This window comes from Pleurodeles waltl, chromosome 9 (genome assembly GCF_031143425.1).
Source record: "Pleurodeles waltl isolate 20211129_DDA chromosome 9, aPleWal1.hap1.20221129, whole genome shotgun sequence".
Taxonomy (NCBI): Eukaryota; Metazoa; Chordata; class Amphibia; order Caudata; family Salamandridae; genus Pleurodeles; species Pleurodeles waltl.
The window spans coordinates 1050893622-1050910589 of record NC_090448.1 but is presented as its reverse complement, the minus strand read 5'-3'; the positions used below and the strand labels follow the sequence as shown (position 1 = coordinate 1050910589).

The 16968-nt window shown below is 42.4% G+C and overlaps 1 protein-coding gene across 4 annotated transcripts in view; it reads right to left on the bottom strand.

Annotated features, from left to right (window-relative positions):
* The window catches only part of NIN (ninein), a 326206-nt gene that overhangs the window by 166350 nt on the left and 142888 nt on the right, over positions 1–16968 (bottom strand). For 3 of the 4 annotated variants that reach the window (XM_069208677.1, XM_069208679.1, XM_069208678.1), the window contains exons 8-13: positions 8938–9105; positions 5970–6106; positions 4177–4317; positions 3656–3830; positions 3255–3365; positions 1967–2056 (exon numbers count right to left, since the gene is read on the bottom strand). In XM_069208677.1, the coding sequence (XP_069064778.1) occupies positions 1967–2056; positions 3255–3365; positions 3656–3830; positions 4177–4317; positions 5970–6106; positions 8938–9105 (822 nt within the window). Of the gene's footprint in view, positions 1–1966; positions 2057–3254; positions 3366–3655; positions 3831–4176; positions 4318–5969; positions 6107–8937; positions 9106–9225; positions 9340–16968 lie in introns of those variants that run through there. The other variant, XM_069208680.1, reaches the window with a different exon arrangement.

Below are 16968 nucleotides of genomic sequence, written 5' to 3'. Positions count from 1 at the left end.
ACATCAGTAATTACATCTTCTATAACATCATTCATAACGTAACTGCAACATTTGCAATAAAAGTGTTGATGAGAAAGCTGTGCATGGCGGGGGCACAAGTTCTAGTTTTTTGAGATAAGTATAATAATAACTGTTGAATTCCTATGGTTTTGAGCATGTAAAATCTGAACATGCAAACTTAGAAAGGCAAGTTTAGAAGTCAAGCCACTTACAATTCGAACCAAAACAAACTTGATGGAACTAGAATGACCTTTAAATACGTATAAATCAAGTTGCATTTAATTTTCCCTATGCGTAAACCAGTTAACAACAGTCATGGAAGGGCAAACAAATAAAACACCTTTGATTGATAGATGCATACAATATGTGGCACGCTGGACAAAGAAGGCAAAAGCGTCAATGTACTCCAGGGTTTGTTCTATGGAAGAGATGGGGCGATCAGAGCCATGGGAATTGTCGATAGCACCCCCAAATACAGAATACCCATGAAATCCTAAAACCATGCTGCCATCATTGGAGAAGACCACATACTTTTAAGAAATTGGATTCTGCATTGGATTGGATTATGTATGTACACATTACAAATATATTTGTCCTTATTTAACTTCAGGATAGGTCATTGTATCTATACTTCATACCATACAACAAAGACCATTTTCAAAATTCAAACTCAAAAACCACTCAAGCCTTGTGAAGTATGATCATCATTGCAGAACTCCTCAAGGAAACACATTTTCGACATTTCATTACAGCCTATATATTATTGGGTGTGAAGTGCTATTTATGAAATGCAAAAAAGAAAAATATCACTTACTCTGTAAGCATCTGTTTGTGGTGTGTGGTGCTGTAGATTTACATGATGTGCATACTCCTGATATCTAGAGTTTGGCTCGGACATGTGCAAGTTGTTTTTCTTCCAATTCTTTCAAGTCACTTATTAGTAGTATTGTGCACAGTCATGAGCTCCATTGTTGCGGTTTTTTTTTCTCTGCCGCCTGGTTCAGATGTGTCACTTCGAGCTACGATCGGACGCTGCATGGTTTTCTCGCCAGGCCCACTCTAATACTTCTTACTTGTCAGATGAATTAACAGTGTATTTTAGCGGCGATTCCAATCGTCATGTAGCCTTTTGCTTAAGTTCTGTGGTCGACCAACTTAGATGGCTAGAAGAGGACCTAGCCCCTTTGGGGCTCCATCCATTGCTCTGCATCAGAGAAAGTACCCATAATAGAAATAACCCCATTCCACTGCTGCATGAAGTGTTGAGCGAAGTACCTGAGGACACGAGTATGCACAACTTGTGTATCTATAGCTACACATGCCACAAAAACACTTTATTATTAGTCATAGATGAAACTTGTTTTTTGTTAAGTTAAATGTCTTTGTGATGGATAGAGACATACAGCCATTCACCTCTGGAGTAGTCCTGAGCAAATATTTAACTACAACAGCGAAATTCCCACATTTTTGTATTTTAATTGAAATCCACGAGATGTTTCAAAACAGTTAAAAAAGGGATGTGGGGCACTAGCAATCCACATTTCACAAAATAAGCATCATTTTGTGAAATGCTAATGGGATTTTGTAAACTTTAGCTAGAGAAAGCAACAATTTTACACACCTCTACTTTGGGACCTAGGTAGCTGAGACCTTGACAAATAAAAACAACATGTCTAACGTAGCAGTGTACATCTGGTGCTGGAGTGTTGCCCTATAAAAAAAGGGAAATTACCGTGGACTCCCTGCAAACAAATTTCACCTTTACTAAAAATGTGTTTCCTTAATATGCTCTCAAAATGATAACATTCCAAACATACAATCTGCCCCCAACTTTATTAAAATGCTTCTTCAAATGAAGCAAAAAGTTCTCATGTTTGGTGAAAGCTCCAGTTAATATACTGACGTTGGGTCTCAAGTTACTTTGCAGTGCCCCTTGCAAAACTTCAAATGTAAGTTATAAACTTACCCTGCACTGTTGTTCGTACTCCTTTTTAATTTTTGCCAATCGCTCCTCCTGCAGCAAAAACTCTGCACTGGCTGGATCAAGATCACCAAACTTTTAAAAGAAACAAAATAAAAAGGCCAAGTGGTTTTATATATTTTATCGAGTCCCTGGTCCAGATGAAGCCACCTACTTCTGAGAACAATCAACAACAGACAGGCAGTGTGCAGGCTTTATTCACAATCTTACTATGCAACAAAATTACAGCTAGTTCCACCATTTGAAAACTTAATTGTAACAATATAGGACGCCAATGGGTAAAAATCTCAGGCAGGCAAGTTACAGGACCATTTGGGGTGCAGAAAGGTCCCAAGTTGACAGTGTTGATCTTAAGAGGTAAAGACTGGCTGCATTACAATTCTTCATATCATCACTATAGGATAAGCCTAGTTTACCTCAATGGTCCATTGGGATGGCAGGCGACAGGAGCCAAATTGCAAAAAGACAGGACTACAAGCACATGACAATTGAGGTCAAACAGCATTTATAACTGGGGGTCATACCAGCAGTACATTGACTGGTATTACCAAAGTCACTGACCAGTAGAGCCCCGTCAATAAAATGGTGGACATGCTGTTCACCTTGCAACAGAGTGGCCAAGTGATCAGAACACTGTAGACTGTCAATCACATCATGGTGCATGGTTCATACTTATACGACTTGCAGCCATTTACCTCCAGGGATTTGTGGTTGCATTGGAGGAATATGCAGTTTTGTTTCCTTCTATTGGTATTTTTGAAGGACACTTGTACTTGTAGTCCAATGCTCACTTGAAGAACTTTAAGAGTGATGACATCGGGATCACAATAATGGTAGCCAACAAGTATTTGTTATTAAAACTTTACAGTGAACCAGAATAAGAAGGTTAACTATCTTTTGAGGATTATGTAATGATTTTCATTGCTACACTTCCAGTGACCAACGTTCATCTAAACACAAGTTCTCAGTACCATATAAAGGACAACTGCATAGCAACAACTGCTTGGTCTAAAATGTTATGCTCAGTTGGACATCTCCAGAACAAACACATTTAAAGAATGCTGAGCACATGCTCAACACTGTAGGATGTCAATTAGCTTTCCAGATGGTGCTGCGTAGGTTGTTCAAATATCTGGAGACCTTACAAAGAAATAAATGTCTGTGACGATCATCTGAGCGCCAGACAATACAACTGGTTGCCTACAGAACGCTGGCAATTAGGAATGGAAATTGGAGCCTAAATAAGTATTCTGAAATTTGAGAGAATACATACCTTCTCCTTCAACATGTTTTCAACATTTCTTTGTAATTTATTGTTGAGGTTTTCAGATTCCACCAGCTTCTTTGCAGTGTCCAGTAGCTCTTTTTCCAACCGGCTGTTCTCCTAAAAAAACATATTTTTTTTTAAATATACAAATCCTGGCAAGTATGTTTTATGGCGATTTCCAGCCTGGGTTAACACTAAAGACAAACCCCATATCTGCTCGTGGACTTGTCCCATGCTTCAGATACCTCCAACAGGAAAAGTGACTATTTGTTCAAAGCTTATCACGGAGATCTTCAATGCTCCTCTGAAATATTTAGGCCATGCTGGAAGCATAAGCCTCCCAAGCACAGTTTTAATTGCGCCTCTCTCGCATAAGACCTTGCAAATATTATTAATAACATTACTACCTTCAAAGAGATGGCGAGTCGATCCCTTGAAAAGTTCTCATCCCTCTTCAGCTTCTCGACTTCCTGCTCCAGATCCGCCCGCTGCTTGTTAGCATGCTGTAAAATCTGATCTCTTTCTCTTCCTAGTTCACTTCTTAGAGCTGTAGTGCGTTCCTTGTAATCATCTTCCAGTTTCCTGCATATCAAATGAAAAGTATCCAAGTTCTGTAAAGACCATTGCAAGTGCACGCTACGCCTGCTTTGATGCTACTATTTAAATGCCCAGGATTCTTTGGTACATGCATTCCTCTCCAGTGTTTGTTCTATCTTCGCTTAAATGGATGCACAATTGTTTAGAAACAAGACAGTGAGAAGCAAAGAATCTTCTGTATCTTCAAACAAACTACTAGAGAGGTCACCAAGGGCTTGTTTCATAAAACAATGGCAATGTAGCACTAGAAGTATACCTTCCATGCGGAAGATGCTATGGCTCGCTAAGTTCTAGATTTCAGTAGCAAGCGAGTAGAGGGCAGCATCGCTACCTGAGGTTGTGCTCATGCTGCTGTTCTATTGCTGCGTGGTGGTCATCTACTTCGGAAGCCAAGAGAGATTTCAGCTTCTCATTTTTATCCAAGTCAGACCGCAACTTTTCAATTTCTCTGGCACCTTGGTCGGCACGTCCTCTAGAAAGGAAAAGTATACACTGTGAATTAATTTAAAGTATGTGTCTGTCCAACAATTGGCTTTGGAGCAGGGAAGGCAATGTGGAGAGCAGCATTTAATTAACTGCACTCGAAGGAGCGCTGGGTAGATCAGCTACAAAACAATATGAAGTCCAACGATAGAAAATAAGCAGGTTGCTTCGCCAAAGACAATCGGTCTTGTCCTCAATAACAGTAAGACAAGATTTTGATATTGGTTTTGCTCGCTCTCCTCTGATTAGTTGTGTCAGTGGCACTGGGCATTAACGCCATATAATTCTCTTGGACGGGCTCCTTCAAATGATAAGTGACGGCTTGCAAAGACAAACTTTTTTCTGACTGATTTGTGGAAACCAATCCTCGACTGGCTTCTCAATCGCCACCCAGCATCCTACATAGCTGGGTTATCACAGGGTGAACCTGTGCCCAACTTCTATTCAATATTTGTCCTTCTTTCATAGCTGCCAAGTGACCCCAATAACATCTTTAGCTTGTTCCAAGGTATTTAGTCAACAGTAGTTTGTACACAGCTTTTTTATTTAGACCAACCTGAGAAGGCAATGTTGTTTTGGCTAAAAAGCCAAGACTGGCTGAAGGTGTCACATGATTTTAAGCACAAGGGAGCTACACTCTTCTTAAAATTGGGTACACCCTGCACAACATTAGAAATAGAGATTTGTGAACACTGTATCCAAAGGCCTATAAGGAACATTCAAAGGAGTTACACCCCCCGCTCTTCACCCCCCCCCTCCCCAAATCATGCAGCCCCTATTTAACGTGAAAGTACAGTTCAAGGACCTGGTCTGCCAGCAATCAGACAGGTGGAATAGGCCATGAGGTCAACAGTCTCAGATGAATCTACTAGCCAGCATAATGAAATGAGGATACCTCATCATCACTAGAAAGCACACATATGGTACCAGCAACCATGAAAGATGATCTTTCCTTCTTTGGGAATCCACACTGTTGAAGCACAAGCGCTTTAGGGTCCTGGAGTCACACTACTAAGACCCTTTAAGTTCTCACTACGGTTGCACAGCTCACTTCATTAATCATCAGCGGCTGAGACTGGTGTCCAACAGGCAATCACAGGGAGCAATCATCCACTGCAGACCCAGCCATTCATCCTTTTGAGATTGATGCATTAAGTTCATTGAGTTGAGTATCCGTATGAGAGACTATTTACAACGTTAGAAAAGTGCTAAATAAGAGGTGACAAAGGCCTAATCAAAACAACTTGCATACGAATTCTGATCAAGCAACATTATTTAAGGAAAAAGGCTGATCTTGACGACAGATGTCTAAGAAGGATGCAAGTTTTTTCCATCAATCTAACTTTAACAGCAGTAAGAGACTCAGTGAGGATGGGGAATTTGATGCGCCTAGACTCAGTACATGTCAGAAAATTCTGTCTTTGAGGCATAAACACGTCAAGGAGGAATTAAAGTGGTGCTGGGAAAAAAAACAATAAGCTCTCCTCTGCCCCAGTTTTCAGATAAGGAGGGTAGGTATGGAAAATTGGGGAAACACTCCTTCAATGGTGAATGAATGTCAAAGGAAGCACTGGAAGGTCTCAGCTTTAGACAGAAATTAAACTATTCTAAACAACAATTGACCACAGGACCCGTACTTACACTAAATGCCGGATCTCAGATTTGAAGCTGGCAAGCACAGCCCGATGGATTTCATTTTTGGTTATCAGCAGTTCATTCTCCAAAGCCATGGTGAGCTCGGTCAGGTTGATCTTTCCATCCATGCAAAAATCCAAGGCCTGATTTAAAAAAAAAAAAAAAAAAAAAAAAAAATGCAAGCAAGGCTTTAGATGCATAAATGACTTAATAGTTATGATCAGATTCTTTCATTTTCAAAGGATGATCTGTGTGTATTTAGGTATCAGGTCATCCTATAGCACACAATTCATAGCAATCTCTGAAAGTCCAGGAAGTGTGGACTAATTTATTTGATTTACTTTGTGTATCGCCTGTCTCCTTGTGCTAGAATGACATTCAGAATGCAGACTTTGGCTGATGGAGTATTTATGAGTAAACCTAATTTCTGTTTTTTCCTAAAAATTAAGCTCTCTTCAAAACACAGTAGAAGATACATGCAGGGGAAATTTGACGACCAGCATTCTCTGGAACGTGAAATATCAAACTTACCAAAAAGGCACCAAAGTGGCATAAGAAAGCAGAGGCCACCTAGAAATATATACAGATTTATATTTATGGAATTTTCTACGCAAAATTAATGGGTGTAGGCAGAAGTTAAAAACCTGTATTAAAACGATATTATTTAACTAAAAGCCTCGATAAATCCAATACCAATTTGTTTTACAGACTGAAAAATACCCACCAGTTACCCTGGAGGACCCAGATAGAATGCACTGCAGTCATCCATTTTTGGAACAAGCTACTTCATCCAAGCAACTATTACTAGCTAAATAAATGATGGAGTTAGGCCACACACACCTGATGTATGAAATGAGGAATAGTCACTAAAATGTTTGCTGTTTATCCTGGGTGGTCACACTACATGTCAGGAACAGAAATGCCACATATTTTGGTCTGCCTGGGCGCTTGGCAACCCATCCCAAATCTATCCTGTACTTCTCTTTCTCAGCAGACTAGACTCTTCATTTTTACCTCTTACCAGTGTGTTTTTTGTTGTTAACCACAGCTCATGACCAGCGATAACAGAAAGGCAACTTCTCCTTAGCGGGCCTCATAAAACGTCTCGTTACAGTTTCCTCTTACCAAGAAAATAACAAAAAAGAACGTTGGGCCTATTGTATGAAGTAATCTAGGTCATAAGTAATTAGTCCCTTTTGGGTTTAGTATTATAAATGCCACTCATGCCAAAATCTCTTGAAACATAGCATTAAGATGTGACTGGGGAGCACCAGGTAGAACTACAAGCTTTGTAATTATGTAGGTCGACCAAAAGAAGTATGCAAGAGCCATATGCCTGAAGAATGGAGTTTATTTAGCTGCTACTCCTTGCTAACATGACTAATGCAGGTTGTAGATACAAATCCCGTTCTGCGAAAGACCCATTGAACGAATCAGCCCTGACAGGCTGTCAAAGTTTCAGCATTAGCGCACTGGCTGGCATAAAATGTTATAACTTTCAATGAGACTAGGGGGATATCTCTTAGAGCCCAATACAAAAATTCATTGGGTAGAACATTTCTATTACCCAGTGAAATGCAAAACAGTAATAGAATTTGAAAGTCATGAGAGCTAAAAAAATAAAGAATTGGCAGTTTATTTAGAATATTTGCTATACCTTGTTAAGGGGAAACATTTATCAATAACAAAAACTAAGTTAGCATCATTGTGAATACTATGATTAGTGTTGAAAATGAACACTGGGACAGTTAATACATGTAATCTTCCACGTAAAGCTAGGGTTGGCCGATCACTTTAGAAAGGTTAAAAGTCGTGGTCTTAGTACGGGGGTTTTCATATGGCGAATTGTTAAACTTTTAGTCTTTGTTTCTTGATAAAGATGAACTAACTAGATAATGACGGAATTGGATATTTGTTATTCTGTGCGCATGGAGCTATCTGGTACTCCTAATGTGACATCTGCTAGTCCTTGAGATGCAGATGACGACTCACAATGCTATGTATGTAGGATTAAACAAAAGATGCCTGCAAGGTTACGGACATCCACTGTGATGTTTCTTAACGGTCATCTTTTCAACAGAAAAGAAAACTGGATGAGATTGGAGTTTGAACTCTTCTATCATCAGCTACAAAATAGTTCTACAAGAGGTCAAATACTGAATGGGTTGTTACACTTCACTATTTTCTCCATCTGAAATGGGATTTCTTCCGTTGTAGGTTATAAATATTGCGTGGCTATGACCACTGAATCTGCACATCCCTCTGTCAGTATATGCGTGTTTGTGTTTTGTGTATGTGTTATGGTTATGTAAGTGAATTCCCCAGTGATAAGCAACTTGCATGTCCAAATACACATCTAGTGACGTATGTGCATATATGTCTGCTGATCTGTGCACATGGGTTTCTGTAAATCCGCTGATCTGTGTACACTGGTGCACCCGTGTCGCGTGAATTGTGTGCGAAGGTGCTTAGACTTCTGGAAGGCACTGAATTTATGTAGTTCAGGTTGACTGTAGGCATGGGTGCAAGTAGGTCTCTAGCTATGGGTGTATGGTTGCATGCAGGTGTTCAGATCTCTGTGCAGAAGTGCATTTAGGTTTAGCATTAAGTGTGAATGTGTACCTTAAATCTGTCGGCTGCTGCATGTGGCTTAAGTCTGGAGCGCTTTGCAGGCATGCACTAAAAAAGGGAATTCGACGGAGCTCCTATCTGAGATGGTTACTTGAAAAAAAATTACACCAATTGATAGTCGAACAAGAGGGAAGGCACGGCCCATGGAACACGTTTATTTTTCCAGGTAACAAACTATTAATACAGCTTCCACAAATTAAAAGATTTGTGGCCTGAAGACAAGTTCTTCGACACAAGTTATAAGGCGGCGTGAAAGCTTGACACTCGTTAGTCACAAAGAGAACACAACACAGCACAAATACATGCAAACAACCAAGCAGCTGAGGATGAAGGGCATGCGTACCTCCAGCACCGCCTGGCTGTTCTCAATTCCTTCTTCGTGCCAGGCGTCTAGGATCTGCTCCACCGAGCCGTACCCCGACCCATCGTCCAAGCAGGAGAACAGCCGGAAGCCGATCATGCTTATCATGGCTGATGGAGTGATGGTCCTTCTCCCACTTTCATCGAAAGACTGCAGGGAAGAAAGAAACAGGCCTTCAGCAACACCTGAACAAGATGCTTCGCGTATGTGAATGTTTATCAGCCTGCAAGCTGTGGAAATGCGAGAAACTGCAAAGGCCTACACGTTTACCTAGTAGGTAAAATGGACAGCTTCGGGAGCTTAGCCAATACTGAACGATCCTAACTTTCCTCGCGCGCTGAGTCCCTGCTTCATCAAGACCAGTCTGATGTTTACTTGCTACTCGGCCTCTGGAGCCCCCTCGCGCGCCCTCCCCTCAAGGCCAATCGGACCCCTCCTTCTTGCACGGGCCAAATACAGTCCAATCGCAGCGGGCGACGCTCCGGTGGAGTGACAGAACCAGGAAGCATTATCCCGTTCAAGTAAGGTGCCAGAGCCTTGAGCGTACACTTGGTTTGTTGCAGTCCCTTTTTGTGTTAAACACAAAAACACAAGGCAGAATTACAACGAACTCCCAGGAGCTGCAGTCCTTCACGCACACCGACTAGTGTGCCAGTCGGTGCATAAAAATGTCGCTTTATTTGAGGGATATAAAAGAGGGGTGTTTTTCAAAACGAACAAAATGTTTTTTGTTCAAAATATAAAATATTTAGGAGGAAGAGTTGTACCTCAGAAATTACATGCCCGGAGAAATTAATTATCTAAAGCCTTAATTTAATTATTTTTCTCAACCATCAGGTGTGTATATCAGCTGGTATTTTTCACACAAAAAATAATAATAAGTATTAAAACATTCGGACAGGATTTGGAAAGCACCGAGCATAAATGTTAAGGTAAACAGCATTTGTTTGTAAAAACAAGCGTCAACAAAAGACTATAGGTCTCGCCTTTGCTAGTACAGGATGCAAACTGAATATCTTTGCCCACAGTCGGGTGACCACCTGGCAAGAAAGAAAATTCTGAATAGTGACAGTAAAAATTCAGGACAAACGATCAAAAATCAGAATACACATTCAGGACATGTCATTCTTACAGAAACATCTGAGGATGTCGCAGGATTATAAAATAGGCAGCTGTCAAAGCTACAAGCCAAACTAGGTTTGTGTTGTTTACTTTACATTACACATTGGAGATCTAAAAGGGAACATTCACACATACCCAGACGTATTTAAAGACAAAAAACTAGCAAACAGACTCCATGCAGAATTTACAGCCGATAGAAGGGGAAGTTTTCATAATTCTACCCTGCACCATGAATGATAGTGCCATAAGTAGCGGGGTGCTGAGGGTGCTGCTGAACATGCAGCGAGATAAAGAGACTAAGTTGGAACAGTGAGATTGAACAGTGAGACGAGGAAAGCAAGCATCTACCAGCTGAGCGAGAACAGGCAGTGAAACGAGAAAAAAAAAGAGGATCACAGAAGAAGATGGGCAGAGAAAGGAGCGAAAAACAAATACAGAAAGATGGCGAGGATGACAAAGTTGAAAAGAAAAAGGTAGAGGGGCAAATGAAAGGTGAAGTAGGAGGAAGCAAGAGAAAACGTGGGGAGAGTGAGGGGCAGAGACGAATGGCAAGGTAGGGGAGAGGTGGGAACAGTTGGAGAAAAGGGAACTGGGAGAGGAAGATATCGAATAGGAAGTGGACAGAGATTAGGTGAGGATTCACTGTGTAACTTGCATGTCACAGCTTTCAATTCACATTCCAATGCACCAGCTCTTTGGAAGTATGGTGCTCTTCTGCTCTTTCACGCAATGCAGTGCAGCAACTTCACTTACTGTGAAGTGTTAGTAAATATGCTGCTCAATGATTTGACACAGGTGTCCAGACATCTATTTTGTCTTGGACCATGTACAGCGCTTTGCTGACTTTTGGCTGGGGTTATCCAACTGAAATAACACATACGTACAGTCAGACAGGCAAACTGGAAATCACTGGGTCTCAAGAAATGGCTACTTTTCAAAGAATGAGGGGGAAATCCATCCAAGGCATTTGTCTGGCAGGTTACAACGTGGCATTACAAAGTTGTGAAATTAGTGTCCACCAGTCAGGTTATGGTAGGCATTTCCATCATGCTTTTCCTGCGTCATTAACTGGAAATGTTGAAATAAAAACTTTTCAGAAACAGAAATTACAATAAAACAAAATCCCTCCAATCTATGGCTGTGCCTTCTTATTATTCCATCCCACAGTCAGCTCATGAAGTGTTTTTGCCTCACAGCCCAGAGCACTGCACAGGCAGCAGGAATGAGTCTAGAGGTGGGCAAGCCAACAACCTAATAGGACAAGCTGAGTCACAGTCGAGGTAAGGATCTGACTGCTCTTGGAGACTGTGCCCAAGCCTAGTCCTGAAAATGTTTAACATGTAAATCATACCACAGACATAACACAAAATAGAACAGTCGCTTCATAATTCAAACAAGTATTTCTTTAACATGTAGGGGCACTTACATTAACAAGTCACATTATAGCACTGCACTGAGAAGTACTTATTGAAAGTGGTAGTTTTTAAACCTGAACCATTCCTGCCCCCACTCCACTCTGATGACAGTGTCATTACTGAACTAAGAGGCAAGACAGTTGTCACATGAACCCTGTATGTAGCCCAGGTGGTTATAAAAAAAGATCAACATTATAGTCTGTTAAATCAAACACAATAGGCTTTTGTACTGTGTTGATATTCTGAAATCAGATATTTGAAGGTGCCTTGGTATGTGAAAGTGAAGAAAAAGGAGGATCGGTAAAATAAAATATTTGCCTAAGATCACACAATTTGGTAAAGAGGGAAGTTGCAATGAATCGAGGTTTTGTGGTTTCACTTTGTACAAACAATCCACTAAATGGGTATCCATTTGTCTCTCCTTTTTACCTTAGACGGTAATGCTTTGTTTTTATCTCTGTGCATTAAAGTAGAGCGAGGGCGGCAGGCAGAACCTGTATGAAAGCTTGACTCGTTATGGGCTCGAGGTTCGAATTGGACCTTGAGTTGAACTGGAGCCAAGTTTCAGGCTTGAGCTTTCAGAGGTTCTCACCTTTAGCTATGCCCCCTGACAGGACAAGCTTTAGTGCTGTGGCACTTGGTGTGACAATCTTTGTGGGAGTCTTCTTCACACCCCCAAAGACGTCGTTCTCAATGGATTCCCTCACTACCACCCTAAAAGTTTCAATGGTGGCCCTCATCACTTCACAGACCCTCTCTCATGTGTATTTTTTTTTATAGTGATACTTATCCAAAGAATGTAAAGTAGGGTGTCGGAGCATTAGATCTCATAAATTTTATATAGAGAGAATGACATGTCAGTGTGTAAGTCAGCCTATAGGACATTTTATTTTGGAAAACTGTACTATATTAGGATTATAACTTATGAGCTGCAAGTTACGAAAGGAACTCTGTGATAACAGAAGTAACCCACTGAGCTATCTACATAAAACAATTCTTTAATCTGCATGTTACAGGTTGAGCTTCACACATTATCACTCTGCGCTACTTTCTGATCAGTCATAACTGGGCAGAACTCATATCTTTCCAACAGATACTTTAACCACTCCAGTTAAACGGTCATGTTTATTATTGCCTAAAAATTGATGGCACACAAGGAATTCTGCAGTCTCTACCTTTAATCCGTTCATTAATTTCAAACCACACCGCCAGGAAGCCGGGGTGGCACAGGCCCCTGGAGGAAAGCAGAATGCTGTGCTCTTGGCCGCAGCAGGAGGAGGGGGCACCACATGCTGTAACTTCCCAGGCTGGCCCACTGTCATTCCGTATAGGACGATCAGCCAGAGCACAGAATGGCAATGGGCCATCACAGTCCGTGCTAGGTCGGGAAGGAGGTGCTTCAGCTCCTTGACTTCAGATGAGGTGGGCGAGCTGATCCCAGTAGTCACTGCTGCACAACTCCGGATTCTCGCCAGTGAGCAGCAAACTCACTTCAATCTCCAGAATTACAGACAACGGAGGTGAGGCCCAAATAACAGATGGTCCGGACAGGTGGTCAGCCTTGGTAACAGATGCAGTCTTTCTTGCATGCACCTGTGCAGTGCCTATCTAGTAATGAGGTTTTTAAAAAAACAAATGCCTTTACAAAATGTCCAGCTGTATGTATGCGCAAGGATGAAGCCCATCTTTTAATTGTTTTTTTGTTTGTTGAAAATACAGTAGAAGATAACCACTGTACTACTTGCGCATGCATGTTGGCCATCTTGTAATACAAATACTTATGATTTTTTTGAGAATCCATTATAACATGTGTGCTGTACTTGAAGCTGCATGCATGGCGAACATTTAATAATTTAGTTTTTCATGCTTTTGAATACCATTACAAGTGCACGCATGCATGGTGCCATTTCAGAATGGATGGATTCACCAATGATTGTGAAGCAATTCAAGAAGCACCAGCAGCAAAGCTAAGGAGCCTGTGGGTCGGGACACAGAGTCAGCAGAACAGGGAGGAAGTTAGCAATTGGGGACACTTAAAGTCTCATATAAACTCCCACAAATGCCATGGAGCTAAGTGAAGACTTCCCAGATAATGGCAACTTCTGAAAAATGCAAACAGCTAACAACTGAAGGTTGGTTGTCCAAAAGCCCCCTTTATGTCCTGTACATATGTGTATTGATAACATGAGGTCTCCAACAAAACAGTTAAAGCTTAATTTAGGCGAGACTTAAACAGTGCTTGAAGGAGTAGGGCGTATTGAAAGAGCATAATGCTACATCAATTTGTAGTCTTGTCAGAAAGACAATTAATGTTTATTTGGCACTGTAGGAAGCTGGGACTTTATATAGTGGACCAAAATGAGGAACCCTGTGCAAAGAGTCCAAGCAATTCCCAGAGGTATCACAGAGACACAAATGGCATCCCGAATGCTCCCTTTTTGGGTAGTGTGTTAAAGCAGTTGGGCATATCAGAGGGTAGTGCTAAGCATGTAAGACACACATTCAAGCAGTAATTAAGACACACTCAAAGAAATCCAACACCAATTTATGAAAAATAAAACATACTTTTATATAAGATTTGACACAAACATCACCGGAGTCAGGTGAGTACTTCTCGAATTATGAATTTTTAGAGTTTTCAAAAGACGACACGTAGTGCATTTTTCAGGAAGCTGCAATGTAATCCAATAGAGGAAAACAAAGACTGTAAACCGGGTAGAGTACAGCGACTTATGGGACCAATCTGGACTTAAGGTGAGTTTGGGTCAAGGTCAAAGGCCACACCAACAGGTCACCTCCAGGAGCTCTGGTGCATCAGGGTGCAGGGATGTGTTATGGCATTCGGTGTCCCATTCAAGTCTATGGGGACCAGTCAAGTTACAAAGTTGCTGCAGGGATGGACTAGAAGGACAGTCCAGGGGAACCCACAGGGAGGCTCAACCCTTGAGGTCCTCGGGCACATGGGGACACTGTCAGTCCACTCCTCTCTGGCTGAAGGGCGCAGGTGCAGGGGTGTCTTCTGGCACTGGGTCCAGTACTAGAGTTTCTCGCGGTTGCAGGAGGCCCCACAGAAACACACTGCAGGCATGGACTGGCGGTCCAGTTTATGGGCTCAGGTCTCATGAGTTGGGGAGACACTGGGACACCCTCAGTTCTCTTCTCCTGGGTCCGGGGCGGACAGGTGCAGAGGTGTTCTAGGGCATGGGGTCTTTGTCTCAGGGTCACTCACGGTTGCAGGGGGTCTGCATAAACAGTCTGCAGATGCTGTTGGGAAGTACACAGTGGGCAAGGACAGGGTAGGTTTCTTCTCTGGTGGGCCCAGGGACTACACTGACACCGTTGTAACATTTCAACATGGACTGGGTGGCTCGGGTGCAGTGGTGATGTCCAGCATTGGGTTTCTGGTGGTGCCAGTCCTCTCAGGTCTTTCTTGGGTGCCTGCGGATGAAGGGGTGCAACTCCTCTACTACAAGGGAGGTCCTCCTGGCGACTGGCAAAGCGCTGACAGTTCTCTGAGTTTCTTGGAGGCTACAGCGGCAGGACAGGTCAGCTGCTTCTTGAGCGTCGGGTGCAGCAGGCAGGCCGACAAGGTTGGCACCAAGTCAGTTGTGCTCCTACATTCTTGGGTTTAGCAGTCTCCTTTAGAGTCCATCGAAGGTCAGAGGTTCTGGTATAGGGGGTCCCCTAAATTCTTATTTAGGGGGTGTTAAGGGGAGTGAACAATAGTAGCCAATGGGCGACTTACCCTTGGGGTCACTACACCCCCTAGAGGACCACTTCCTGTGAGAAATGGGCATCATCCTGACCAGAGTTTCTAAATTCCAAAACATGCAAGATGGCGTCATTTCCTAAGTTGTGTCCATTTCAGGCTGGTCACCCTAGAGGTGTTACCAGTCGGGAAGTGTGACACACCTTCTGCATAGCTAATTTTCCTGCCTGTCCAGGTGCCAGATGGCCCATCGGGGAGGGATGGACGTTGGCATCTTCCTCTGAAGAAGGCCCAATCCGCATTCCAAAGGCTGTGGGCATCTTTAAAGCACCTACCTGCCTTGGAATGCACGTTATCCTGTGGGGAGGGGTGTGTAACACCGCATCCTGGACAGGCTTTTGTTTCTGACCTCTCAAGAGTGGAGGCTACCACCCTCGGAGGTCAGATTCTCATCTGTTGGTGGCAGGCTGGCCAGAACCAGTCAGTGAGCTCACCGGCAGTTGCTGTTTAAGCGGGCACCAATAATGTGCCCTTGTGGTGCACGTATTAATAAATCCATCACTGGAATCAGTGAGGGTTTATTATAACAAGATTTTTCATAACAAACATCCTTAGGTTCAGAGAAGCCATCAGGTAGTTGGCGAAATCTTATTGACCAGTGTCCAACACATGTATTTAAAATGGCTTCCCTAAACACCTACGTCTAGGAATCGACAAAGACATAGAAAGGGCATATTTGCTCATGCATATATGCCCTTACTTGTACTATATTGTGCCCTGCCTTAGGGCTGAAGACCTGCTGTAGGGGTGACTTACTTGTATTACAAGCAGTGTTTTAGGGGACCTGGCACACAAGTGAGTGCCCTGTTGTGTTTTACATTTTGGGAGCACCTTGTCACGCAGCCTGCGATGGCAGTCTGCATAAGGTTGGTGCTGGGTCCCTCAAAGTATGTCTCACTTAAAAATTATGCGTACACATGATTCAGTCTTCAATTAATGAATAAGACAACTCCGTACTCCAATATATTACTCAATAGGATTCAGGAAGTTAAAAAAAAAAAAAAAATTTACAACAATTCCAATGATTGTCCATTTCATAAACAACACTTTATATAACCCCTCTAGATCATAAGATTGGATCCCAACTGCAGATCCAGGAAGGGGTTATAACCCTCCTTATGACAGTTCTGCACAATAATTGCCTGGTTTTCAGTCCCAGTTCAAGCAATATCATGGACTTTCAATTTAGCTTGTCAAATGAGAGGGTAATGTCGACATTTCGGCCTGTAGTGGCAATCAAAGTTCTGTAAGACTATCATCAGGACTCAGTGTTGTTAAATAATACAAAAGGTTGCAAAAATAGGCTTTGTAGCAACACCCCAGGGGACTTCAACCTACAAGCCCAAGTAAACAAATCTTTTAAATATGGGACCGATAGCGTCTGTCTCCATCCACATCCGCTCAACACATGCAAGTTAGAATCAACCCTCAGCGTGGTAGAAGTTGTGCTGCAGCTCTGAGTGCCCTCTTCAGTCCCCATGCCATAGGTAGCAGGTATACCATTTACTAGGGACTTAGAGGGGCTGAAGGGCTTGGTCACATGGGGACCAAGTGACCAGGTATCTTGTTTTAGAGAAGGACCCCTGGCACTGGGGACCCGGTTAGCAGGAACCCAGTGCACTTCAAATCATAGTTGCATCTAAAAACCAGGCAGTGAGAGTGAGAGTGTGAGTGAGAGTGTGTGTGAGAGTGAGAGTGAGAGTGAGA